General features: G+C 43.1%; 1 protein-coding gene across 1 annotated transcript in view; it reads right to left on the bottom strand.

Annotated features, from left to right (window-relative positions):
- LOC112110888 (dynein heavy chain 6, axonemal) overlaps nt 1-21,886 on the bottom strand; it is a 181,768-nt gene that overhangs the window by 1,063 nt on the left and 158,819 nt on the right. The window contains exons 66-73 of the mRNA XM_026663340.1: nt 19,510-19,630; nt 16,198-16,319; nt 13,740-13,869; nt 13,038-13,165; nt 11,412-11,597; nt 3,022-3,094; nt 1,269-1,420; nt 639-861 (exon numbers count right to left, since the gene is read on the bottom strand). Coding sequence (XP_026519125.1) covers nt 639-861; nt 1,269-1,420; nt 3,022-3,094; nt 11,412-11,597; nt 13,038-13,165; nt 13,740-13,869; nt 16,198-16,319; nt 19,510-19,630 — 1,135 coding nt within the window. The remainder of the gene's footprint in view (nt 1-638; nt 862-1,268; nt 1,421-3,021; nt 3,095-11,411; nt 11,598-13,037; nt 13,166-13,739; nt 13,870-16,197; nt 16,320-19,509; nt 19,631-21,886) is intronic.

Here is a 21,886-nt window from a genome sequence, read left to right on the forward strand (position 1 = left end):
CAGAAGGCACACTTATTTCACGTGACCTCTGTAACTCCTGATATTACTAAATTCTTTTAGCTGACTAGTCAGCTTCTGAATCTCGCATCTGAAGCTGAAACCTAGCAGTGTGGAGCTAATAAAATCTACTTGTATTTGGAGAAAGTTATTTTTTTGCACGGAGTTATACTATTGCATTAATAACTCCAGATTGCAATGGCTTTATCAAAAAGCTAAGTATTATTTATTTAGAACAAAAGCATTTCAGAGAAAACAGAGATGAAAACAATAAACAGACCACATGCTTGCTTGTCTTTCTCTAAGGCTTAACCTGAGAGCATTCCCTCGGAACCAGGAAAGCCTCAATAGCTCTCAGCCATTCCCGCAGGACCCGTGTCTCTCTTCCTTCTCAGTCTTCTTAGATTATTACACAGCAAGTAAATAACATACGGAAAGGTGGAATTGTTTTGACAAAGAGGCCACAGGCCAAATTTGAGCTCTTATTGCAAACTTGGGAAAATTCCTTTTTAAATGACTTATGGGCATGACTTTCATTTAAAAGTTCAGACAAAGCTAATGTCTGAGTACTCCCCATTCAGAATCTCCACATTATACACTTCTGATTTGGATAAGAACTATGATTTTAAAGAAACAGTTACCTGTGGTGGAGAGTGTCCCAGCTCTGGCTCCAGTTTTATAAAGTGGTGATTGATACAAAGATGGATTTGGTTCATAATTTCGATGGGGCTCAAAATGCACCACTGGCAACATTGGATTCATTTGCCTAGGTAAGGCATCTTCTATAACCATCTCTTCATCATCCCAACGACTGGCATCCATGAACATACCATGTACCAATACACCATCTTCTGGAGAGGGTAACTGAAATAAACAGCCGGTGACAAGAAAGCAAAATCTCCCAAATTTATGAACAAACAAAAATTAACTGAATGATCAAAGTTGAATGACACGTTCACATCACCATAAGAAGTTCTAGCTTCCTGGGGGAAGAGGACAGGACATGTACTAGAAAACTCTACCACTACAGCTGCCTGAAAATTATCTAATTTTCAAATTTTGGATGAAATTTTTTTTACACAAATTTTCAACATTTTTCAACCCACTCTAAGGAAAACACAACATAAAGTTCTGACGTTCAAAGTTTTGTGTGTTATTGAACAGTAGTATTAATCTCAGTTTATGCAGAGTCAATGTCAATTTTTGCTCAAAAGAGAGGATATGAAGGATTTTTATTTTTACTTCAGTATTGATAATAAACTCCAAAATACCTGCATATCCATAGGTAATTCTTGTCCAAATTGGCACACTTTTAATGCTTCTGTAACTTGTGCTTGATCTCGATAAACAGGGATGACATTATAGCTGAAACTAAGCTCATCTATTGGTAAGTTATATTTCCGAGCATGATTTTGAAGAGTGCCTGGCAGATTGAAAAAAAGTATTTTTTAAATAAAATTGGCAGAGGGGTCAGTTGGAGTGTGCAGTCAAGAAAGCTCAATTGACCAACTGTAAATGGGAACAAGACATTTCACCCATGCAACAGAGCTGCCTGCATGTTTATCACTGAGAATAAAAATGCTAAAAGCTACCATCTTGCTATCCATTAGAGACGGTTGGGAATTTTCCATCCAAATCACTATTTGGTGGAAAATGCAGTTTCTGCAAAACTGAAATTTTCTATAGGAATATTTTCATTTTGCTGAAACTTTTCAAATTTCCATTTGGAAAATCTAAACAAATGATGTCATTTTGGGTCAATTCAGCCTGAATCTAAATATTTTTGGTTTGTTGAATTGACCTGAAACATTTTGAGTCAGTTCAAGATTAAACTGTATTTCCCTATCATGCCACATCACCTCATGAGGTTGTAGCTTTGGGAGTACTGGAATGTTTTGCCATAGCTGCATAGAAATTTTTTGGAACATCTCGTTCTGTGACAATGATATTTTAACTTTTCATCCTGGTTTGTGATGAAAACAAATGTTGAAACATCTGAATTTCCCATGGGATGGAAATTCCAATTTTCACTCGGCCTTTCTCTGCACCCGAACTGGAAAACTGCAAGCTAACAGAACACTCCTTTAGCTATGACTAGTGCATGAAAAAATGTTGGAAACATACAAACTTGCGCACAGACACATGGAGCCCTATATCTTAGTGACAGACGAGTGGGAGTTTTATAATCTAAGTATTGCAATTATTAACTCTACTCTGCAATCAAGGAAGCAGAGCTCTCAGTAATAACTATTTATAGTGTGTAACAACGATCTGGATGCTTTCTTTGCCTACTTGAAAACAGTCTGTCTAAAACAAATCAAACTGTGTTCATTTACATGTACTTTCTTTCTTTACTTGTATTCCAGTGAAATACTATACTAGTCTTTCAGCTTTCTGGGATTCGGCTGCAGACAGGGCTATGAGACCTCTCTCTTTCAGGGGAGGAAAAGAATCAGGTTGAGTGATGCTGTCTCCAATCTTTGGTTTCTGCTTCAGTGAGGGGAGAATTAGCAAAGGCTTTCCTCCTATACGTACTGTTCTTGCAGGGCTAAGGCTTGGAAAGACCATCCCCCCCAGCTTCTCTGTATAGGTGTAAAAGCGAAAGGACAGAGCCAGAAAGGGCTGCACACTCTTCTGCTTCTATTTCTCATACAAAGGCTCCACTTGCTTTTAGTGAGAGTCATTGGGCTGTAGGAAATTCTCTCTATTTCTCTTCTTCTTTGGTGGGGTGGGGCACAGGACACTCTGCATGTCTCACTAGGGAGGGTGTACCACAAGGACTGGCAATCCTGATTAGAGCTCAGCAGATGGCAGCCCAAAAGAGCTATTGTTTGCTCAAAACCCACGCCATTTTCAGCTATGTGCAAAGAAGAAAGCCCCGAAAGTCCTGGAAAACATATGCAGGGCTTTGGAGCACCCCGGACTTGGCAACTTTGTGTCCTGGCACATTTTGTTTTGTAGAGCAGGCAACAGGAAAGACAAGCTTTTACGCATGTACATTACTTTTATTGACTTTTTTTTTACCTGTCAGGAATCCTTGTGGAAAAAAGAAACCAGAGATCCAGAACGACTTCGGTTGACCCCTTCTGAGCCAGGACTAAAACCAGAACATTTTAGTGGATGTTATTTATGAAGCTTCACATTTCCTATTTTACTGCACATTCTCATTACATTAAGGGCCAAATTCAACTTGCTGTAAGTTGGCACAACCTCATTGACTTCAACTGCACCCACATACAGCAGAGTTGAGTTTGGTCCCAAGATCAGAACCCCACTCCACAAGATTCAAACCATGTACGGTTAATTTTATACTTCATTATGGTACAGGAAAAAAGATCTTATGTAACAGACATGTCCATTTTACTTTACACTTATAAACTATGCATGCTACAGCTGGCTCCTACAGTGGTTATCATTAAAATCTTGTCAAACTGCCTTAAGAAATAAATAATGTATCATAGTATTTGTACTGTTTCTTAGATATTCCCTGTGGCAAACACAGAGAAATATAGGGAACACTGCAAACACTGAGTTAACCACATCTGCTTATCTAGGGTAAAATGGCAAGGTTTTAACAGTGACCAATGTATCTCCATAACAGGTTGCCCCAAGTCCCCTGATCCTAACACCCCTTGACTTTGCAGTCGAATCAGAGATAAGCCTAAGCCACAAAATTTGGATCCAGATCTCAAAGCTCCCAAAGTGGTAATTACAGAATGCCAGGCTGCCATACAGAACACGGCCAATAGGCATGTTACATCCTACTTGGCATGGGCACTGTCATAACTATAAAGGGAAGGGTAACAGCTCTCTGTGTACAGAGACTCCAAATCCTTTTACCTGTAAAGGGTTAAGAGGCTCGGGTAACCTGGCTGACACCTGACCCGAAGGACCAATAAGGGGGCAAGATACTTTCAAATCTTGGGGGGGGAAAGGCTTTTGTGTGTGCTCTTTGTTTTAAGGGGTGGTTTGCTCTTGGGACTGAGAGGGACCAGACATCAATCCAGGTTCTCCCCATCTTTCTAAACAAGTCTCTCCTATTTCAAACTTGTAAGTAAAAAGACAGGCAAGGCGTCTTAGATTTACTTTGTTTTCTCAACTTGTAAATGTACCTTTTACCAGAGTGTTTATCTTTGTTTTGCTGTACTTTAAACCTAAGACAGAGGGGGGTCCTCTGAGCTCTTTAAGTTTGATTACCCTGTAAAGCTATTTTCCATACTGATTTTACAAAGATGATTTTTACCTTTTTCTTTAATTAAAAGCCTTCTTTTTTAAGAACCAGATTGATTTCTCCTTGTTTTAAGATCCAAGGGGGTTTGGATCTGTATTCACCAGGAGTTGGTGAAAGGAGGGTGGGAGGAAGGAGGGGGGATGGTTAATTTCTCCTTGTTTTAAGATCCAAGGGGGTTTGGATCTGTGTTCACCAGGAAATTGGTGAAAGGTTTCTCAAGGCTTCCCAGGGAGGGAATTCTTGTAATGGTGGCAGCGGACCAAAGCTAAGCTGGTAGATAAGCTTAGAAGTTTTCATGCAGGCCCCTACATTTGTACCCTAAGGTTCAAAGTGCGGATACAGCCTTGACATGGTGGCACAGCGGTGGAGATCGTTTTAACCCAAAAGCCAGTAAGAGATTTTTTTTTCCTTCTAGCTGCTTGGAAAGCAGAGCTGAAGGCAGATGCATATCTTATCTCTCCTTGCCTGAAGGCAGAGGTGTTAAGTTTTTTTAATAAGGGGCTTTGTTAAGAGAAGGGTTCAATCAGTGAGCAAACTTTGAACTGGTAAAGGTAATTTACAGGCTGAATTGTTTTTTTTTTCTTTTTACATCCTCGGGAGTAGCTTGTTAGAAAGTCTCTGTTAACTCAGCAGCAGCCAGAGCTAAGTACATCCCAGTTTCAGTCAATTGCAGAGGGTGTGACCCAGCACAAGAAAACAGGAAAATGACTACCAAAGAAGTAGCTAACAAAATAGAACTGGCCAGACTAGAAGCAGAAGAAAATGAAAGAAAACATCAAAGACTGCTTGAAATTAAAAAACTCGAGAAAGAAGCTGAAGAGGAGGCCCATAAAAGAGAAGAAAAAGCCAAACAGGAGGCCCATGAAAGAGAAGAAAAAGCCAAACAGGAGGCCCATAAAAGAGAGATGGAGCTGAAAGAAAAAGAGATGGAACTGGAAGCAGCAAGGACTAGGCAGGATGCAGCAGACCATCCTAACAACTCCTCTCCAGGTACCACTTCCCATCCCAGGAAATTCCCCACCTACAAGGCAGGCGATGATACTGAGGCCTTCTTAGAAAATTTTGAAAGGGCCTGCCTTGGATACAACATCCCTCTAACCCAGTACATGGTAGAGCTGAGACCGCAGCTCAGTGGACCCTTAGCAGAGGTGGCGGCTGAAATGCCTAAGGAACACATGAACAGTTATGAACTTTTTAAAAACAAGGCCAGACTCAGAATGGGGCTAACACCCGAGCATGCCCGTCGGCGGTTCAGAGCCCTAAGGTGGAAACCAGATGTGTCATTTACCCGGCATGCCTACCACATTGACAAAAATTGTGATGCCTGGGTATCAGGAGCAAATGTTAAATCTCTGGAAGATCTGCTTTCCCTAGTAAAAATGGAGCAGTTTTTAGAGGGTGTTCCTGAGGAAATAGAAAGGTACATCCTAGATAGGAAGCCCAAAACTGTAACCGAGGCGGGGAAGATTGGAGCCAAATGGGTGGAGGTAACAGAAAAGAAAAAAGCTAGTAGCAGTTGGAGCGAATATCAGAAGGGACAAGCCGAAACAAAACCTTATCACCGGGGACAACCCAAGGCCCCACCCACCTCCCAAGGGAAACCCCAGACGCCTTCTCACCCCACCCCACCAGTCTCCACCAACCAACATCGCCCCGGTGATACCTTAGCAGGGCGATGTTTTAAATGTAATGAACTGGGGCATATAAAGGCTCACTGCCCCAAGAACCCCAACCGATTACAGTTCATTACACCCCAGTCACACCAAAGATCCCCAGACCCAGATGCCTCTCTCATACCCTCGGAGCGAAGGGAAACCTTGAGAGTGGGCGGAAAGAAGGTTATCGCTTGGAGGGACACTGGGGCACAAGTGTCAACTATCCACCAATCCCTAGTGGACCCCAAACTCATCAACCCGGAGGCTACAGTGACAATTCAACCCTTCGTGTCACAGTCTGTAACCTTGCCTACAGCCCAGTTGCATGTCCAGTACAAGGGCTGGGCAGGAATGTGGACTTTTGCAGTCTATGACAATTATCCCATCCCCATGCTGCTGGGGGAAGACTTGGCCAACCATGTGAAGCTAGCCAAGAGGGTGGGAATAGTCACCCGCAGCCAGGCTAAGCAAGCTTTCACCCCCATCCCTGTTCCTGAGCCGTCCACCAGAGCCCCGTCGTGTTACCGGAGACCCAAACACAGGTGGTGGAACCGGATCCCCTGCCAACGACTGCAACAGCCGTAGTGGATCCAATCCCAGAGACCCAGTCAAAGCCAGTCCCAGAACCGGAACTGGCAACGCAACCAGCACCAGAACCATTGCCAGCACTGAGTCCAGCGCTTGCAAACCCGTCTACAACTCCAATGCCAGAGGGCACCAGCGAGCCTGAACTGGCGGAAGCAGCAGATAACCCTACCCAAGAGGCTCAGCCAGAGCCTGAAATACCACCTAGTGCACCAGCGGACAGCGGTTCACAGTCAATGGAAACAGCCCCAGCACCTGCATCGCTTCCAGAGGGACCAAGCCCCAGTCCACAGTCCAAGGAGGAACTGATGTCTCCAGCATCAAGGGAACAGTTCCAGGCCGAGCAGGAAGCAGATGACAGCCTTCAGAAAGCTTGGGCGGCGGCGCGGAGCCCCCCACCGCCTCTCAGCTCTTCTAACCGATCCCGGTTTGTTGTAGAAAAAGGACTTTTATACAAGGAGACTCTTTCTGGTGGGCACCAGGAAGACTGGCATCCTCAAAGACAGTTGGTAGTTCCCACTAAGTATCGGGTAAAGCTCTTGAGCTTAGCCCATGATCATCCCAGTGGCCATTCTGGGGTGAACAGAACCAAAGACCGGTTGGGGAAGTCCTTCCACTGGGAGGGAATGGGCAAGGACGTTGCTAATTATGTCCGGTCTTGTGAGGTGTGCCAACGAGTGGGAAAGCCCCAAGACCAGGTTAAAGCCCCTCTCCAGCCACTACCCATAATTGAGGTCCCATTTCAGCGAGTAGCTGTGGATATTCTGGGTCCTTTCCCAAAGAAGACACCCAGAGGAAAGCAGTACGTACTGACTTTCATGGATTTTGCTACCCGATGGCCGGAAGCTGTACCCTTAAGCAACACCAAGGCTAAAAGTGTGTGCCAGGCATTAGCAGACATTTTTGCCAGGGTAGGTTGGCCCTCCGACATCCTTACAGATTCGGGAACTAATTTCCTGGCAGGGAACATGAAAAACCTGTGGGAAGCTCATGGGGTGAATCACTTGGTTGCCACCCCTCATCACCATCAAACCAATGGTCTGGTGGAGAGGTTTAATGGAACTTTGGGGGCCATGATACGTAAATTCATAAATGAACACTCCAATGATTGGGACCTAGTGTTGCAGCAGTTGCTTTTTGCCTACAGGGCTGTACCACATCCCAGTTTAGGGTTTTCACCATTTGAACTTGTGTATGGCCGCGAGGTTAAGGGGCCATTACAGTTGGTGAAGCAGCAATGGGAGGGGTTTACGCCTTCTCCAGGAACTAACATTCTAGACTTTGTAAGCAACCTACAAAACACCCTCCGACACTCTTTAGCCCTTGCTAAAGAAAACCTAAAGGATGCTCAGGAAGAGCAAAAGGCCTGGTATGATAAACATTCCAGAGAACGGTCCTTCAAAGTAGGAGACCAAGTCATGGTCTTAAAGGCGCTCCAGGCCCATAAAATGGAAGCGTCGTGGGAAGGACCATTCACGGTCCAGGAGCGCCTAGGAGCTGTTAACTATCTCATAGCCTCCCCCACCTCCAACATAAAGCCTAAGGTATACCATGTTAATTCTCTTAAGCCCTTTTATTCCAGAGGATTAAACGTTTGCCAGTTTACAGCCCAGGAAACAGATGACGCGGAGTGGCCTGCAGGTGTCTACTACGAAGGAACAAGGAATGGTGGCGTGGAAGAGGTGAACCTCTCCACGACCCTGGGACGTCTGCAGCGACAGCAGATCAAGGAGCTGTGCACAAGCTTTGCACCGATTTTCTCAGCCACTCCAGGACGGACCGAACGGGCATACCACTCCATTGACACAGGTAATGCTCACCCAATTAGAACCCCACCCTACCGGGAGTCACCTCATGCCCAAACTGCTATACAAAGGGAGATCCAGGACATGCTACAGATGGGTATAATCCGCCCCTCTACCAGTGCATGGGCATCTCCAGTGGTTCTAGTTCCCAAACCAGATGGGGAAATCCGCTTTTGCGTGGACTACCGTAAGCTAAATGCTGTAACTCGTCCTGACAACTATCCAATGCCACGCACAGATGAGCTATTGGAGAAATTGGGACATGCCCAATTCATCTCTACTTTAGACTTAACCAAGGGGTACTGGCAAGTACCACTAGATGAACCCGCTAAGGAAAGGTCCGCCTTCGTCACCCAGGCAGGGGTGTATGAATTCAATGTACTCCCTTTCGGGTTGCGAAATGCACCCGCCACCTTCCAAAGACTTGTAGATGGTCTCTTAGCGGGATTGGGAGAATCTGCAGTTGCCTACCTCGATGATGTGGCCATTTTTTCTGATTCATGGACAGAACACCTGGAGCACCTGGGAAAAGTCTTCGAGCGCATCCGACAGGCAGGACTAACTGTTAAGGCTAAAAAGTGTCAAATAGGCCAAAACAGAGTGACGTACCTGGGGCACCAGGTGGGTCAAGGAACTATAAATCCCCTACAGGCCAAAGTGGATGCTATCCAAAAGTGGCCGGTTCCAAAGTCAAAGAAACAGGTCCAATCCTTCTTAGGCTTGGCCGGATATTATAGGCGATTTGTACCACACTACAGCCAAATCGCCGCCCCGCTAACAGACCTAACCAGAAAGAAACAGCCAAATGCAGTTCAGTGGACTGATAAGTGTCAAAAGGCCTTTAACCAGCTTAAGGCAACACTCATGTCTGACCCTGTGCTAAGGGCCCCAGACTTTGACAAACCGTTCCTAGTAACCACAGATGCGTCCGAGCGAGGCGTGGGAGCAGTTTTAATGCAGGAAGGACCGGATCAAGAATTCCATCCTGTCGTGTTTCTCAGCAAAAAACTGTCTGAGAGGAAAAGCCACTGGTCAATCAGCAAAAAGGAATGCTACGCCATTGTGTACGCGCTGGAAAAGCTACGCCCATATGTTTGGGGACGGCGTTTCCAACTACAAACAGACCATGCTGCGCTACAGTGGCTTCATACCGCCAAGGAAAATAACAAAAAACTTCTTCGGTGGAGTTTAGCTCTCCAAGATTTTGATTTTAAAATACAACACATTTCGGGAGCTTCTAACAAAGTGGCTGATGCACTCTCCCGGAAAAGTTTCCCAAAGTTAACTGGTTAACAATTGTTCTTGGAATAAAACATATTGTTAGTTTTTATATAATCAGTAGTATGTCTAAAAATACATGTGTCTTATTAACTCTGTTTTCTCCTAGAACTCCAGGAAGAAATCACAGCCAGTGTGGAACCGAACGTCCAACACTATCTGTGATTTGGGGGGCGTGTCATAACTATAAAGGGAAGGGTGACAGCTCTCTGTGTACAGAGACTCCAAATCCTTTTACCTGTAAAGGGTTAAGAGGCTCGGGTAACCTGGCTGACACCTGACCCGAAGGACCAATAAGGGGGCAAGATACTTTCAAATCTTGGGGGGGGAAAGGCTTTTGTGTGTGCTCTTTGTTTTAAGGGGTGGTTTGCTCTTGGGACTGAGAGGGACCAGACATCAATCCAGGTTCTCCCCATCTTTCTAAACAAGTCTCTCCTATTTCAAACTTGTAAGTAAAAAGACAGGCAAGGCGTCTTAGATTTACTTTGTTTTCTCAACTTGTAAATGTACCTTTTACCAGAGTGTTTATCTTTGTTTTGCTGTACTTTAAACCTAAGACAGAGGGGGGTCCTCTGAGCTCTTTAAGTTTGATTACCCTGTAAAGCTATTTTCCATACTGATTTTACAAAGATGATTTTTACCTTTTTCTTTAATTAAAAGCCTTCTTTTTTAAGAACCAGATTGATTTCTCCTTGTTTTAAGATCCAAGGGGGTTTGGATCTGTATTCACCAGGAGTTGGTGAAAGGAGGGTGGGAGGAAGGAGGGGGGATGGTTAATTTCTCCTTGTTTTAAGATCCAAGGGGGTTTGGATCTGTGTTCACCAGGAAATTGGTGAAAGGTTTCTCAAGGCTTCCCAGGGAGGGAATTCTTGTAATGGTGGCAGCGGACCAAAGCTAAGCTGGTAGATAAGCTTAGAAGTTTTCATGCAGGCCCCTACATTTGTACCCTAAGGTTCAAAGTGGGGATACAGCCTTGACAGGCACGCTACAAGGAGCATGGTGAAAACTGAAGTGGAAAAAGTGATATTTCTACATTAAGGGCAGGGAGGAGCACATCTCAAAAGGAAAAACTCCAGAGGTTAGGTCTGCGAAGCAACCACAATCTCAACCGCTTGTCCAATTCCTAGCCAAACCTTTTGAAGATCCATCATGTAATCCTCCCACGGCCCACTGCTCACCTCTGAAGAGACTTCGAAAATGGGACTTTGAAGGTGGAAGGAGTTGTGGGAAGGGAAAGCTAAGGGCTGTGAGGGAGCCTAAAGGCAATGACAGTGCCTGCAGTACCAGTGAGTCCATGCCGGTACTAGTAACAGCAACAAACTTATGGTGGAGATCGGGAAACGGTTAATAAATATCAGTACATGTCTTACTGAAGGGGAAGGAGAAAGGAAAACCTACCATGACTGGCATGGCTACCAGTCCCAGATGGGGCATGATCTCACCCACCCTGGCACACAGGAAAATGCTGAGATAGCTGAGTTGTGGGGAGTGCAAGTAGCTCCTTTTTAAGAGAGTAGCAAGAGCAGCTCCCCAGTGCGCCCCGCCCAGTGCCCTGATGGCATTATGCCTTTCCTATGAAGCACAATGGCATTTGTGACTGAAGGCAGATTGAAACCATGTCTCCAGAAATGGATAAGGCCACTATTTGGATCTGGGTTACCTCTTGCCCCTTTATCCAGGATTTCCGAGAGCGCTATATGTTGTACAGGTTTGATTTTAAAATTCTGGGGAGAGGATTAGGTGGGAAGTTTGGGTACGGTGGTTTTGGGCCAAGCTTCTCTTTCAAGCTTCTGGAATGACCAAATTCAGTCCTTGAGCAAGGACCTAGCACACCACCTCATCATAAGGCAATTTACTTACATCTACAAAGGTTGTCCTTAGTACAAGGTCTTTTACCCATCCTCCTAATGGCTTCAGAGAAGGGTATGCTGCATTGGCCCAGAGTGTGGGAACTTGGTTGTTAAGAAAACTGTTGTATACTTTCTCCATCTCTTCCGACATCACCACAAAACCAGCAATAGCTTTGTTGAGGGTTTCTAAAGAGCTCTGAAAAATAAAAATGTTATAATGTACCAAACCATAAATACCTTTACTGAGGCTCCATTTTTGCAATGGCTGTTATGGGAATTGTGGATCCCATGAACTTCATCTAAAATAACATTCATGGCTTTTAAATGCAGATGTGTGGACATGCTAATAAACATTTGAACCAATTTCACAGAACACTGAGAACTGCCAAGTTAAAATCTGGGAAGCTAAGTGCCTGATCATGACCACCTCCTGCAGAGCCGTGACCATTCTCACATCCCAGTCAGAGTTGGCCAATGAGAGAACAAGAAGTCTCCTCATTGGATATAGTGGCCTGCACAAGGCCCCTGTGGGTGGGTCTCAGATTCTGTGTTTTCTCTGGGATTAGGGAAAAAGTCACTGAGTTTACAGAACTGTCAGAGGCAGGAAAGCAGTGCAGAAAAAGATACAGTATCTCTCTCTACCCACCTTCCTGGACTCTGGCTCCCAAGGAATAGAAGCAACAGGCACTAGAGATGGTTATTTTAACTGGCTGGAATGTGTTTAAATAATTTTAGATAGGTTTTACTGCAAAAAGAAAGGATATTTTGATCAAATTAATGTATACAGTGACTTTTGGCACTGTATGCCTCCCTCCCCACATAATCGGATTGTGGATTTTCATATGATTTACGGTCACAAACCACTAGCCTGAACCTTTTATTTTCCTTGTACTCTGGTCAAACGTTTTTCCACCCAACATTAGTACTGTTTAAAGAATACTCTCTTCTACAACGTTTTGACAGCAAGAGTAAGCATAATCCCTTGCACCCATAACAATCTGTGCGGCCCTTCTTAGGTAAGGAGTTTAAATAATTTCTCGAGATGCTAATGATGAAATCCACCTAGCAAAACTACCAAGTGGACAAGTATGCAATGGTTGCAAACATTTAAACAGGTGATCCCACACCATAACGGAACCAGCTATTTAGGGCTAGATTATTTGTTATATACACCTTGGTCCCTCCTCTTTGCTGCTTGTGGCACATAACAGCCTAGTCTCCTGTGGGCTGACATACTTTGGTCTCATTTCAGTTGTTGATGGCCTGTGATATGCAGGAGGTCAGCCATGATGAGCTAGTGGTCACTTCTGGCCTTAAACACTATGACTCTATACACAGCCATGTCTAGTCACTTTCACTAGGGAGGACGGGAGTAATTTACTACTCCCCTTTAAGGGGTGTAGCATACTCGTCCCCTGGCAGCCAGCCAGCTCTGCCTGCTCCCTCACCTGCCGTGGGAGGAACATCTCAGTAAGGGCCCCTGCAGGAGTTGTGATTGTGGGTAACCGTTAGATGCACTGCACCACGAAGGGGAGCCCTTACACCCCGACAGAGCACAGGGCAGGGGTACAATCTAGCTATAGAGCTTCCGGTAACACTGCCACCCAATGTAAAATGATTCAATTGAGTGTCATACTCTTAACAAGTCGAGCAGATTGTTGAACCGATCCACTTCTTGTCCAAGTACAGTAGTTAAAGAGTCCACACGTCCTTTGTCATCCTTGACAAAAAGGCTTTCTGAAGCAGTGTCTATATCCAGTTTTCCTGCAATAGAAGCCCTTGTTTATCACTCAGAAAGATCTGGTGTCTCTACTGCGAGGGAAGGAGGAGAGAAACAATGTTATCCCTCAATCGGAAAACTGCCAGCAGCCTTGGGTCTGGAGTCGCCTCCCCCATGCCCACCTTGCCTCACACAGGGAGAATGAGCGATGGATAAGACTACGGTTATGGCACGGAGGTCGCGGAAGACACAGAATCTGTGACTTCAGCCCTGGTGGCTGGGAGCAGCAGGGTACCTCCGCTGCCAATGGCAGGGGGACCCCGGCAGCTCCCCGCCCACCGCCGCGGGGCAGGGGGACCCCGGCAGCTCCCTGCCACTGACGTGGAAGGGCAGGGGGAACCCCGCAGCTCCCCAGTCACCACGGTGGGACAGGAGGACCCCCGCTGCTCCCTGCCACCACAGAAGTGGGGAAGGAACCCTGACAGCTCCAGTGATAACAGTTTTCCTATATATGCAAAAGGTCCTTCATCAACAAACAAACAAACATATTTTCCCAAATACCATTATATATATATATGCAGTAATATTGGCAAAAACCCATTAACAACACTATCCTACCAGATAGTTTTGTCAAGATAGTGCTAGCAAGCTCTTGAACAATTTCATCATTGCTTTTTCCTGATCCTTGTGCAGTTGATCTTGGCTGAACCTCAAGTATTGTCGTGATTAAAGTGCTAGTCTCTTTACGCTGCAAAGAGAAAAACAGAAAAGCAGTGAACCTTTAAAAATTTGCCATCACAAGTTATTACTTAAATATTTTAATCTCTCTCTCTTTTTTTTAGGTGTTTATATTCAGAACCAATTTCTTCCAAGGAAAATTTTATAATTTGTTCACGATATTTTCATTCTTGAATTTACTTGAAAATGTAATTGAAATCTGTAAATAGGACTTTGCTCTGTTTTTAGGTGGCTTTTTTGACCAGCTATTGTTACCATAAGAAATAAGTCCCCATGATCACTATGTTATTTTGAGTCATATATATATATATATATATATATATATATATATATGAAAAAAAGCTGGAAAACATGGGAATAATTTTTTCTCAACCTCCATCTCTTATAAAATGCATCCATTCCACTGCACTGAATTCCAGACCTTTGATGCTACTTGAATTCAGTATAAACATTTAAAATTAGATAAAAAAGATTTGTTTTTATTTTCCCCATTGACCTATCTAAAAGTAACAATTTTTACTGCTTTCTACAGAAAGAAGTGTGAAATGGGCATTTTTTCTCAGTACGTTTCTAACTTAGTTCATTAAACTTACTGCAGTATATACTGAATGAGACTATAAAATTAAGGGAGTTGAGTTAAAATTTTAATGTTTTTAATTATCTTACTATTGGAATTTATAAAATCCCTGCTTCAAACCCCTAGGACCAAAGTTTATTAAATAATGTGTAGTTTATCTTCTGTTTTTTTAGGTGGTATGACAGTCTTTTGCTTTTATAGTGCTATGCCGTAAGCTTATTGCGACATTAGTCTAGTTTTTAGAATTAATATTATACTACAAGCAAAAGTGGATGTTTTTCTAATTCAGTGCTTATGACAGACAAAAGATATTGCTTTTCAATGGTGTATTGTGTGTGGAAGAGAGAGTGTGTAGTTGAGATTTTCAAAGCAGTCTAGGCCAGTGGTTCTCAAAGCTGGTCCGCCACTTGTTCAGGGAAAGCCCCTGGCAGGCCGGGCCCTTTTGTTTACCTGGCGCGTCAGCAGGTGCGGCCGATCGCGGCTCCCACTGGCCGCCGTTCGCCGTTCCAGGCCAATGGGGGCTGCGGGAAGCGGCGCGGGTTGAGGGACGTGCTGGCCGCCCTTCCCGCAGCCCCCATTGGCCTGGAGCAGCAAACCGCGGCCAGTGGGAGCCGCGATCGGCCCAACCTGCGGACGTGGCAGATAAACAAACCGGCCCGGCCCACCAGGGTCTTTCCCTGAACAAGCGGCAGACTGGCTTTGAGAACTGCTGGTCTAGGGGACTTAGACACTTAACTTCCACTAAATTAATGAAAGATCATTATGTTATAGTAGCACCTTGGAGTTCCCCATCAAGATCAAAGCCCTATTGTGCTAAGTGCTGTACATGCACATCACAAGAGACAGTCTCTCTCCTGGAGAGCTCTCAAATTAAATAGATAATTCTAAGGGTGGGAGAAAGGAAGTATCACTATCTCCATTTTACAGATAGGGAACAAAGAAACACGGAGATTAAGTGACTTGCCTAAGGCCACCAATTCTTTGGTGAAGCCAGAAACTGAACCCAGATCACTTGAGTCCCACCCAGCTCAGGGGAGGGATAGCTCAGTGGTTTGAGCATTGGCCTCCTAAACCCAGGGTTGTGAGTTCAATCCTTGAGGGGGCCATTTAAGGATCTGGGGCAAAAATCTGTTTGGGGATTGATCCTGCTTTGAGCAGGTGGTTGGACTAGATGATCTCCTGAGGTCCCTTCCAACCCAGGTATTCTATGATCTGTCTCTAAATCCCCTAGTCTGTTTTCAAAATCTCAACCACATTATCTAACTATTTTTAATGAGTGTTTGTATGTGTGTAATGCTGTTTTTCCTAGACTACTATGAGGGTGGATTTAAGGATTCTGGAAGATTGTTTGGGTCCCTACAGGGAAAATGCATATGTTTTAATAAGTATTAATGTATGTGTTCTGAACAGGTTGTCAGTATTCCTTCACATCTCTCATCAGTCTAATCCAGAATTATAAGAAGAGGCTGATTTGTGTAAATCTAAGGATATAATCAATGTCAATAAACAACTGTCCAGCATAAATCATGGTGCACTTCATAAAAACGCAGCTTGACCGGAAACAGGTTAAAGAACATATTTGGGAGTTACATATGGGAAAAAATAAATCTAATGAGTAGAGGTGGATTCCCTAGCAATTCTTGCTTGTTATTTCTGCTTAACAAACTATAATTATTAGATCAAATTCTCCCTTTAAACTACAAAGTATAATTTGTTTAATATAATTAATTTAGAACATGTATTTAAGAAAAGCCTACAAACCTGGAAAGCCAAATTGGCGTTCTCATGCATTCCAAATATTTCTGGGTCGTCGATCAAAGGAAAATTTTCAATATAGTCTTTATAATCTTGCAAACTATCAGCCATAGGGGCAAAATATATACCTGTTACACAAATGCACATACAGACTCCATATTAAAATGTTTTATTGTGAAATAAATGAGCAAAAATGTATGGAAATGTCAAAATGTATATATTGTATATTATTAGGGAAAAACTTAAATTATTGAAAGCACATCCAAAGAAGTAAAGGAATTCACCACATAAACAACAAAACATCAATATGAATATGCTTTAAAATACATTTGGATGGTAACATTTTTCATGATGAGTGACAGGCATATACCAGATTCTGACACTCTAAAATTGTTAGAAGCAGAATTTTACAAAGGTAGGGCCAAAAATCTCACATTTTCATGTTTTGCATTAGCGTGTCTTAGCATTTCACAGGAACTAGAACTTTTGAAGCAAATGGGTTATATTCTGGAACAGAAAAACAACTGGATATTTGTTGCCTGAGGAAACAATGTAAAAACTTGAGCAGGATATGGGATATTGCTTGTTATATCGCATAGACAGAACAAACTTTATTTAAAATAAAAAGAATCAAATGGCTTTCACAGGCTTGACTGCTGAGCTAAAAACCTGACAAGTGGCAACTCACACAGGTATAGTGAGCCCCAGGTTAGTTCCTGACTGGCCTTCCAACTCTCTGGTGGGTCATTACAGTTCTTTTCCTCTTTGGAGGCTTCTAGCTACTCAGCAACTTACACAACTAGGGTTAACGACTCATAATTAATTGCCATCTGTTAACAGCATAACTACCAGGCCTGGAAGAAGGAAAGACTGGTGTGGCTGAGATGATAAGTGCTGGACTGAAGTAAGTGCAATCTGTCACTGGCCTGTGATGGATATTCAGCAAACTGAAATTAAATTCTCTCCTCCGCTCCCCCTGTTCTTCCAGGGAAATACATATAAAGGGACATGAATAAATGACATTAAAGGCATTGAAGTTGCGTATGTAGGATAGAGCAGAAGGAGGGTCCAGTGGTCAGGGCACTAGCCTTAGACTTTGGAGATTTGGGTCCAAGTCCTTGCTCCACCACAGAGTTGCTATGTGACCTTGGGCAAGTCACTTACCCTCTGGGTACCTCTGTTCCCTATCTGTACAATGGGAATCATAGCATTGCCCTACCTCCCAGGGATTCTGGGAAGATAGGTACATTAATGATTGCCAGGCACTCAGAGGCTACAATGATGGGTGACATACAAGTACCAAAAATAGATCGATTTGTAATGGGTGGCAGCACGTCTGAAAAACTGCTCCCAGTTGTTCCTGCAGAGAAATGGTGATGTGGGTTCTGGTGAGTCACTGAGACAGGTGGTTCACTGCCTCACACTGATAACAAGGGAGGTAGAAAAGCCTTTCTGGGGAGAGGGTGAGCGGAGCAGTCCTGAAAAAAGGAATCTTAGGAGTAGCCCAGCTCAAGAAGGAGAGATTCAAACTCCATGGGCTTGATGTTCCATTGCACTGGGCCTCGTGTAGTCATTTGCAACAGCGCAAAGGGGGTATAAAATGCTCCCAAATTAGTGAGAAATATCCCTCTGGTCAACTCTTCGTTTGACGCTCTGGCCACATTTCAGGCTGAGAATGCTGACAATGTGCAGTGTTTGTAGCAGTGGGATCCACCTCAAACACCTGTTGAGCATGGTGCTACGCAGGTTTTCAATATTTAATGGGAAGCAAGAGAGCTTCCCTTCTCCCTGAAGATGGCCAGAGTAAAAAGATTTAGCACCCTCAGCGGGATACAAGGACTCATTGGGAGTTATAAACCCTGCAGCAATACTGGAATCTTCCTGGTTGTGCTAAACTTTTAGCCCTGGGCCAGTTCTGGTAAGGACTTTAAAGTACAGCTCTAATCAGAGAAGTGGCTCTGTAAAAATAGCAGTGGGGTTCTAGGCTTGTCATCTCTCTGGCATTTCCAGATCAGATATGCTCAGTTCACAAGTAAAAAAATGTTTTTTTTTCCTAATCTGCCATTCCTGCCATTCACCCTGGAATATGCAAGTTAAGATAGATTCTCATGCACCATTACCTAGGATAAAGGTTCTGCAGGCCAAATTCTGCCCTCAATTACACACGCACGAACACTTTTTCTTTAGATTATGCCCTTGATGACACCTGGGAAACCCTATTGTCTTCAATGGGTTTGCTCAACTGTAATTTATTGGATTTTAGCAAACAAGTCTGTTGATGTGCAAGAAGGATTAGATACAATCCAGTTCTCTCTTTCTTACGGGAGGTAGCATCATCCACTAAATATGCACTAGACAGGAAAGTCAGTAGACTTGGGTACTATTTCCAATGCTGCCATTGGCTCACTATGTGACCATGAGCCACTTATGAGTTCCCTTTTGGGGTGCCAGATTAGTTTTAGATTAAGTGTTTAGATTAAGATGAGCCCTTTTGAAAACCATGGGAACTGAGTGGACTGAGCACTTTTGAAAATCTCACCCTTGACCTCTCTGTGCTTTGGTTTCCCCATCTGTAAAATGGAGATAATGTTTATTCATCTTTGCAATGTGTTCTAAGATCTAGAAGTTAGAAGCACGGACAATTATTACCATTAATTGTGTTGGCTCAGCAGTGCTAACGGAAGTATAAAACACAAGCAAAAATAGTTTTGTCACTAAATTCGGCAGATATAACTCTTTATACATATTGTGGGACTAATTTTCCTTTCATTTACGCTGGAGTAAATCATGAGTAACTCCATGGAAGTCAGGGACTACTCTAGTGTAAAAATAGTATGAGAAGAGAATCAGGTGCAAGGCTCAGAGTAAGAAGGTAATATTTTACATAGTGACTTTTCAGAGAAGAACCACATTCTACGGAGTCCCTGAAAATCTTAGAAAGTCCACAACAGAGCTCAAGGTTCTTCGCAAATACTGCAAAATTTGGGCCAAAAGCTTCTTTTTGGAAACTGCACTTCTGAGTCAGAGACTTCTGTCTGTGGGAATGGAAGGAGATACACTACCAATAATGTCCTCTGTGGGGCAAGAGACATTTTTCTCAATAAAAAACTAGGAAGACATTAACTAAGCTTGTTATCCAGTTCTTAGACACACAGAGTGAACCAGACCCCATTGACTGATGCAAGATTCATCACAGAAAGACCAGAATTTTTCTAAAACACAAATACAGAATTAAACACACAAAATCATAAAAAAATGGGACAAACATAGTTTGCATTAACCTAAATGGAAATCCTCTATAATTCTAATTGTATTTACCTGACTCGGAATATTTGTAATCATATTCTAATGTTTCAGGAGCAAAAAACCTCTTTAAGACTGTACGCAGGCATCTCTGATCCCAGGTGTCTGTAACTCGCCCTCCGTAAGTAATTTCACCTGCAACAGTGTTTGAGTTTTACAGATTACAATTTCATATATCAATTCACATATAAAAAAGCTTTTACTTTTTAAAATTTTAACTTTCATCTTCTCTGGAATCCAGGACAGCATGATTTTTGTGCGTCACTTTCATGGAAATAAGAGTGTTTAACTGTCAGAAAGATTTTTTTAAAATCATTAAAGTGATAACTAATAAAATCTGACACTGCAATACATCTAAGTCGACTAATAAAAAATATCAGATTTTCAAACAAGTTGCGCACACAATTATGTGCCTAATTTGAGCATGTAATTACTGCAGCTGTATATGTAAACTGGCTAGAGATATAAAGGGTAACAAGAAAAGATTCTACAAATACATTAGAAGCAAGAGGAACACCAAGGACAGGATAGGCCCGTTACTCAACGGAGGGGAGAGAAATAATAACAGAAAATGTGGAAATCAAAGAGGTTCTTAATGACTTCTTTGTTTTGGTTTTCACCAAGAAGGTTGGTGGTGATTGGATGTCTAACATAGTGAATGCCAGTGAAAATGAGGTAGGATCAGAAGAGGCTAAAACAGGGAAAGAACAAGTTAAAAATTACTTGGACAAATTAGATATCTTTAAGTCACCAGGGCCTGATAAAAGGAGCTGACTCAAGGAGCTGACTGAGGAGATATCTGAGCCATTAGCGATTATCTTTGAAAAGTCATGGAAGACAAGAGAGATTCCAGAAGACTGGAAAAGGGCAAATATAGTGCCCGTCTATAAAAAGGGAAATAAGGACAACCCAAGGAATTAAAAACCAGTCAGTTTAACTTCTGTACCTGGAAAGATAATGGAGCAAATAATTAAGCAATCAATTTGCATACATCTAGAAGATAATAAGGTGATAAGTAACAGTCAGCATGGATTTGTCAAAAACAAATTGTGTCAAACCAACCTGATAGCTTTCTTTGATAGGGTAACAAGCCTTGACGATGGGGGGAAGCAGTAGACGTGGTATATTTTGACTTTAGTAAAGCTTTTAATACTGTCTCGCGTGACCTTCTCATAAACAACTAGGAAAATTCAACCTAGATGGAGCTACTATAAGGTGGGTACAAAACTGGTTGGAAAACCATTCCCAGAGAGTTATCAGTGGTTCACAGTCATGCTGGAAGGACATAACGAGTGGGGTCCCGCAGGGATCGGTTCTGGGTCCATTTCTGTTCAATATCTTCATCAGTGATTTAGATAATGGCATACAGAGTACACTTACAAAGTTTGTGGACGATACCAACCTGGGAGGGGTTGCAAGTGCTTTGGAGGACAGGATTAAAATTCAAAATGATCTGGACAAACTGGAGAAATGGTCTGAAGTAAATAGGATGAAATTCAATAAGGACAAATGCAAACTACTCCACTTAGGAAGGAACAATCAGTTGCGCACATACAAAACGGGAAATGACTGCCTAGGAAGGAGTACTGCGGAAAAGGATCTGGGGGTCATAGTGGATCACAAGCTAAATAATAGTCAACAGTGTAACGCTGTTGCAAAAAAAGCAAATCCCCTTCTGGGATGTATTAGCAGGAGTGTTGTAAGCAAGACGCGGGAAGTAATTCTTCCACTCTACTCCATGCTGATTAGGCCTCAACTGAAGTATTGTGACCAGTTCTGGGCACCACATTTCAGGAAGGATATGGACAAATTGGAGAGAGTCCCGAGAAGAGCAACAAAAATGATTAAAGGTCTGGAAAACATGACCTATGGAGGGAAGATTGAAAAAATTGGGTTTGTTTAGTCTGGAAAAGAGAAGACTGAGAGGGAACATGATAACAGTTTTCAAGTATGTAAAAGTTTGTTACAAGGAGGAGGAAGAAAAATTGCTTCTTGTCCTATCCTCAGAGGTTAAGAAAAACAATGGGCTTAAGTTGCAGTAAGGGAGGTTTAGGTTGGACATTAGGAAAAACTTCCTGACAGGGTGGTTGAGCACTGGAATAAATTGCCAAAGGAGGCTGTGGAATCTCCATCATTGGAGATTTTTAAGAGCAGGTTGGACAAACAGCTCTCAGGGATGGCCTAGATAATACTTAGTCCTGCCATGAGGCAGGGGACTGGATCAGATGACCTCTCGAGGTCCCTTCTAGTTCTATGAGTCTATGTAAACTGGGTAGCTGCATATCATGTGCCTAATTAACCTATCAGAGGGGTAGCCGTGTTAGTCTGAATCTGTAAAAAGCAACAGAGGGTCCTGTGGCACCTTTAAGACTAACAGAAGTATTGGAGCATA

This window comes from Terrapene carolina, unplaced genomic scaffold, assembly GCF_002925995.2.
Source record: "Terrapene carolina triunguis isolate 2854851 unplaced genomic scaffold, T_m_triunguis-2.0 Scaffold33356, whole genome shotgun sequence".
NCBI classification, from domain to species: domain Eukaryota; kingdom Metazoa; phylum Chordata; order Testudines; family Emydidae; genus Terrapene; species Terrapene triunguis.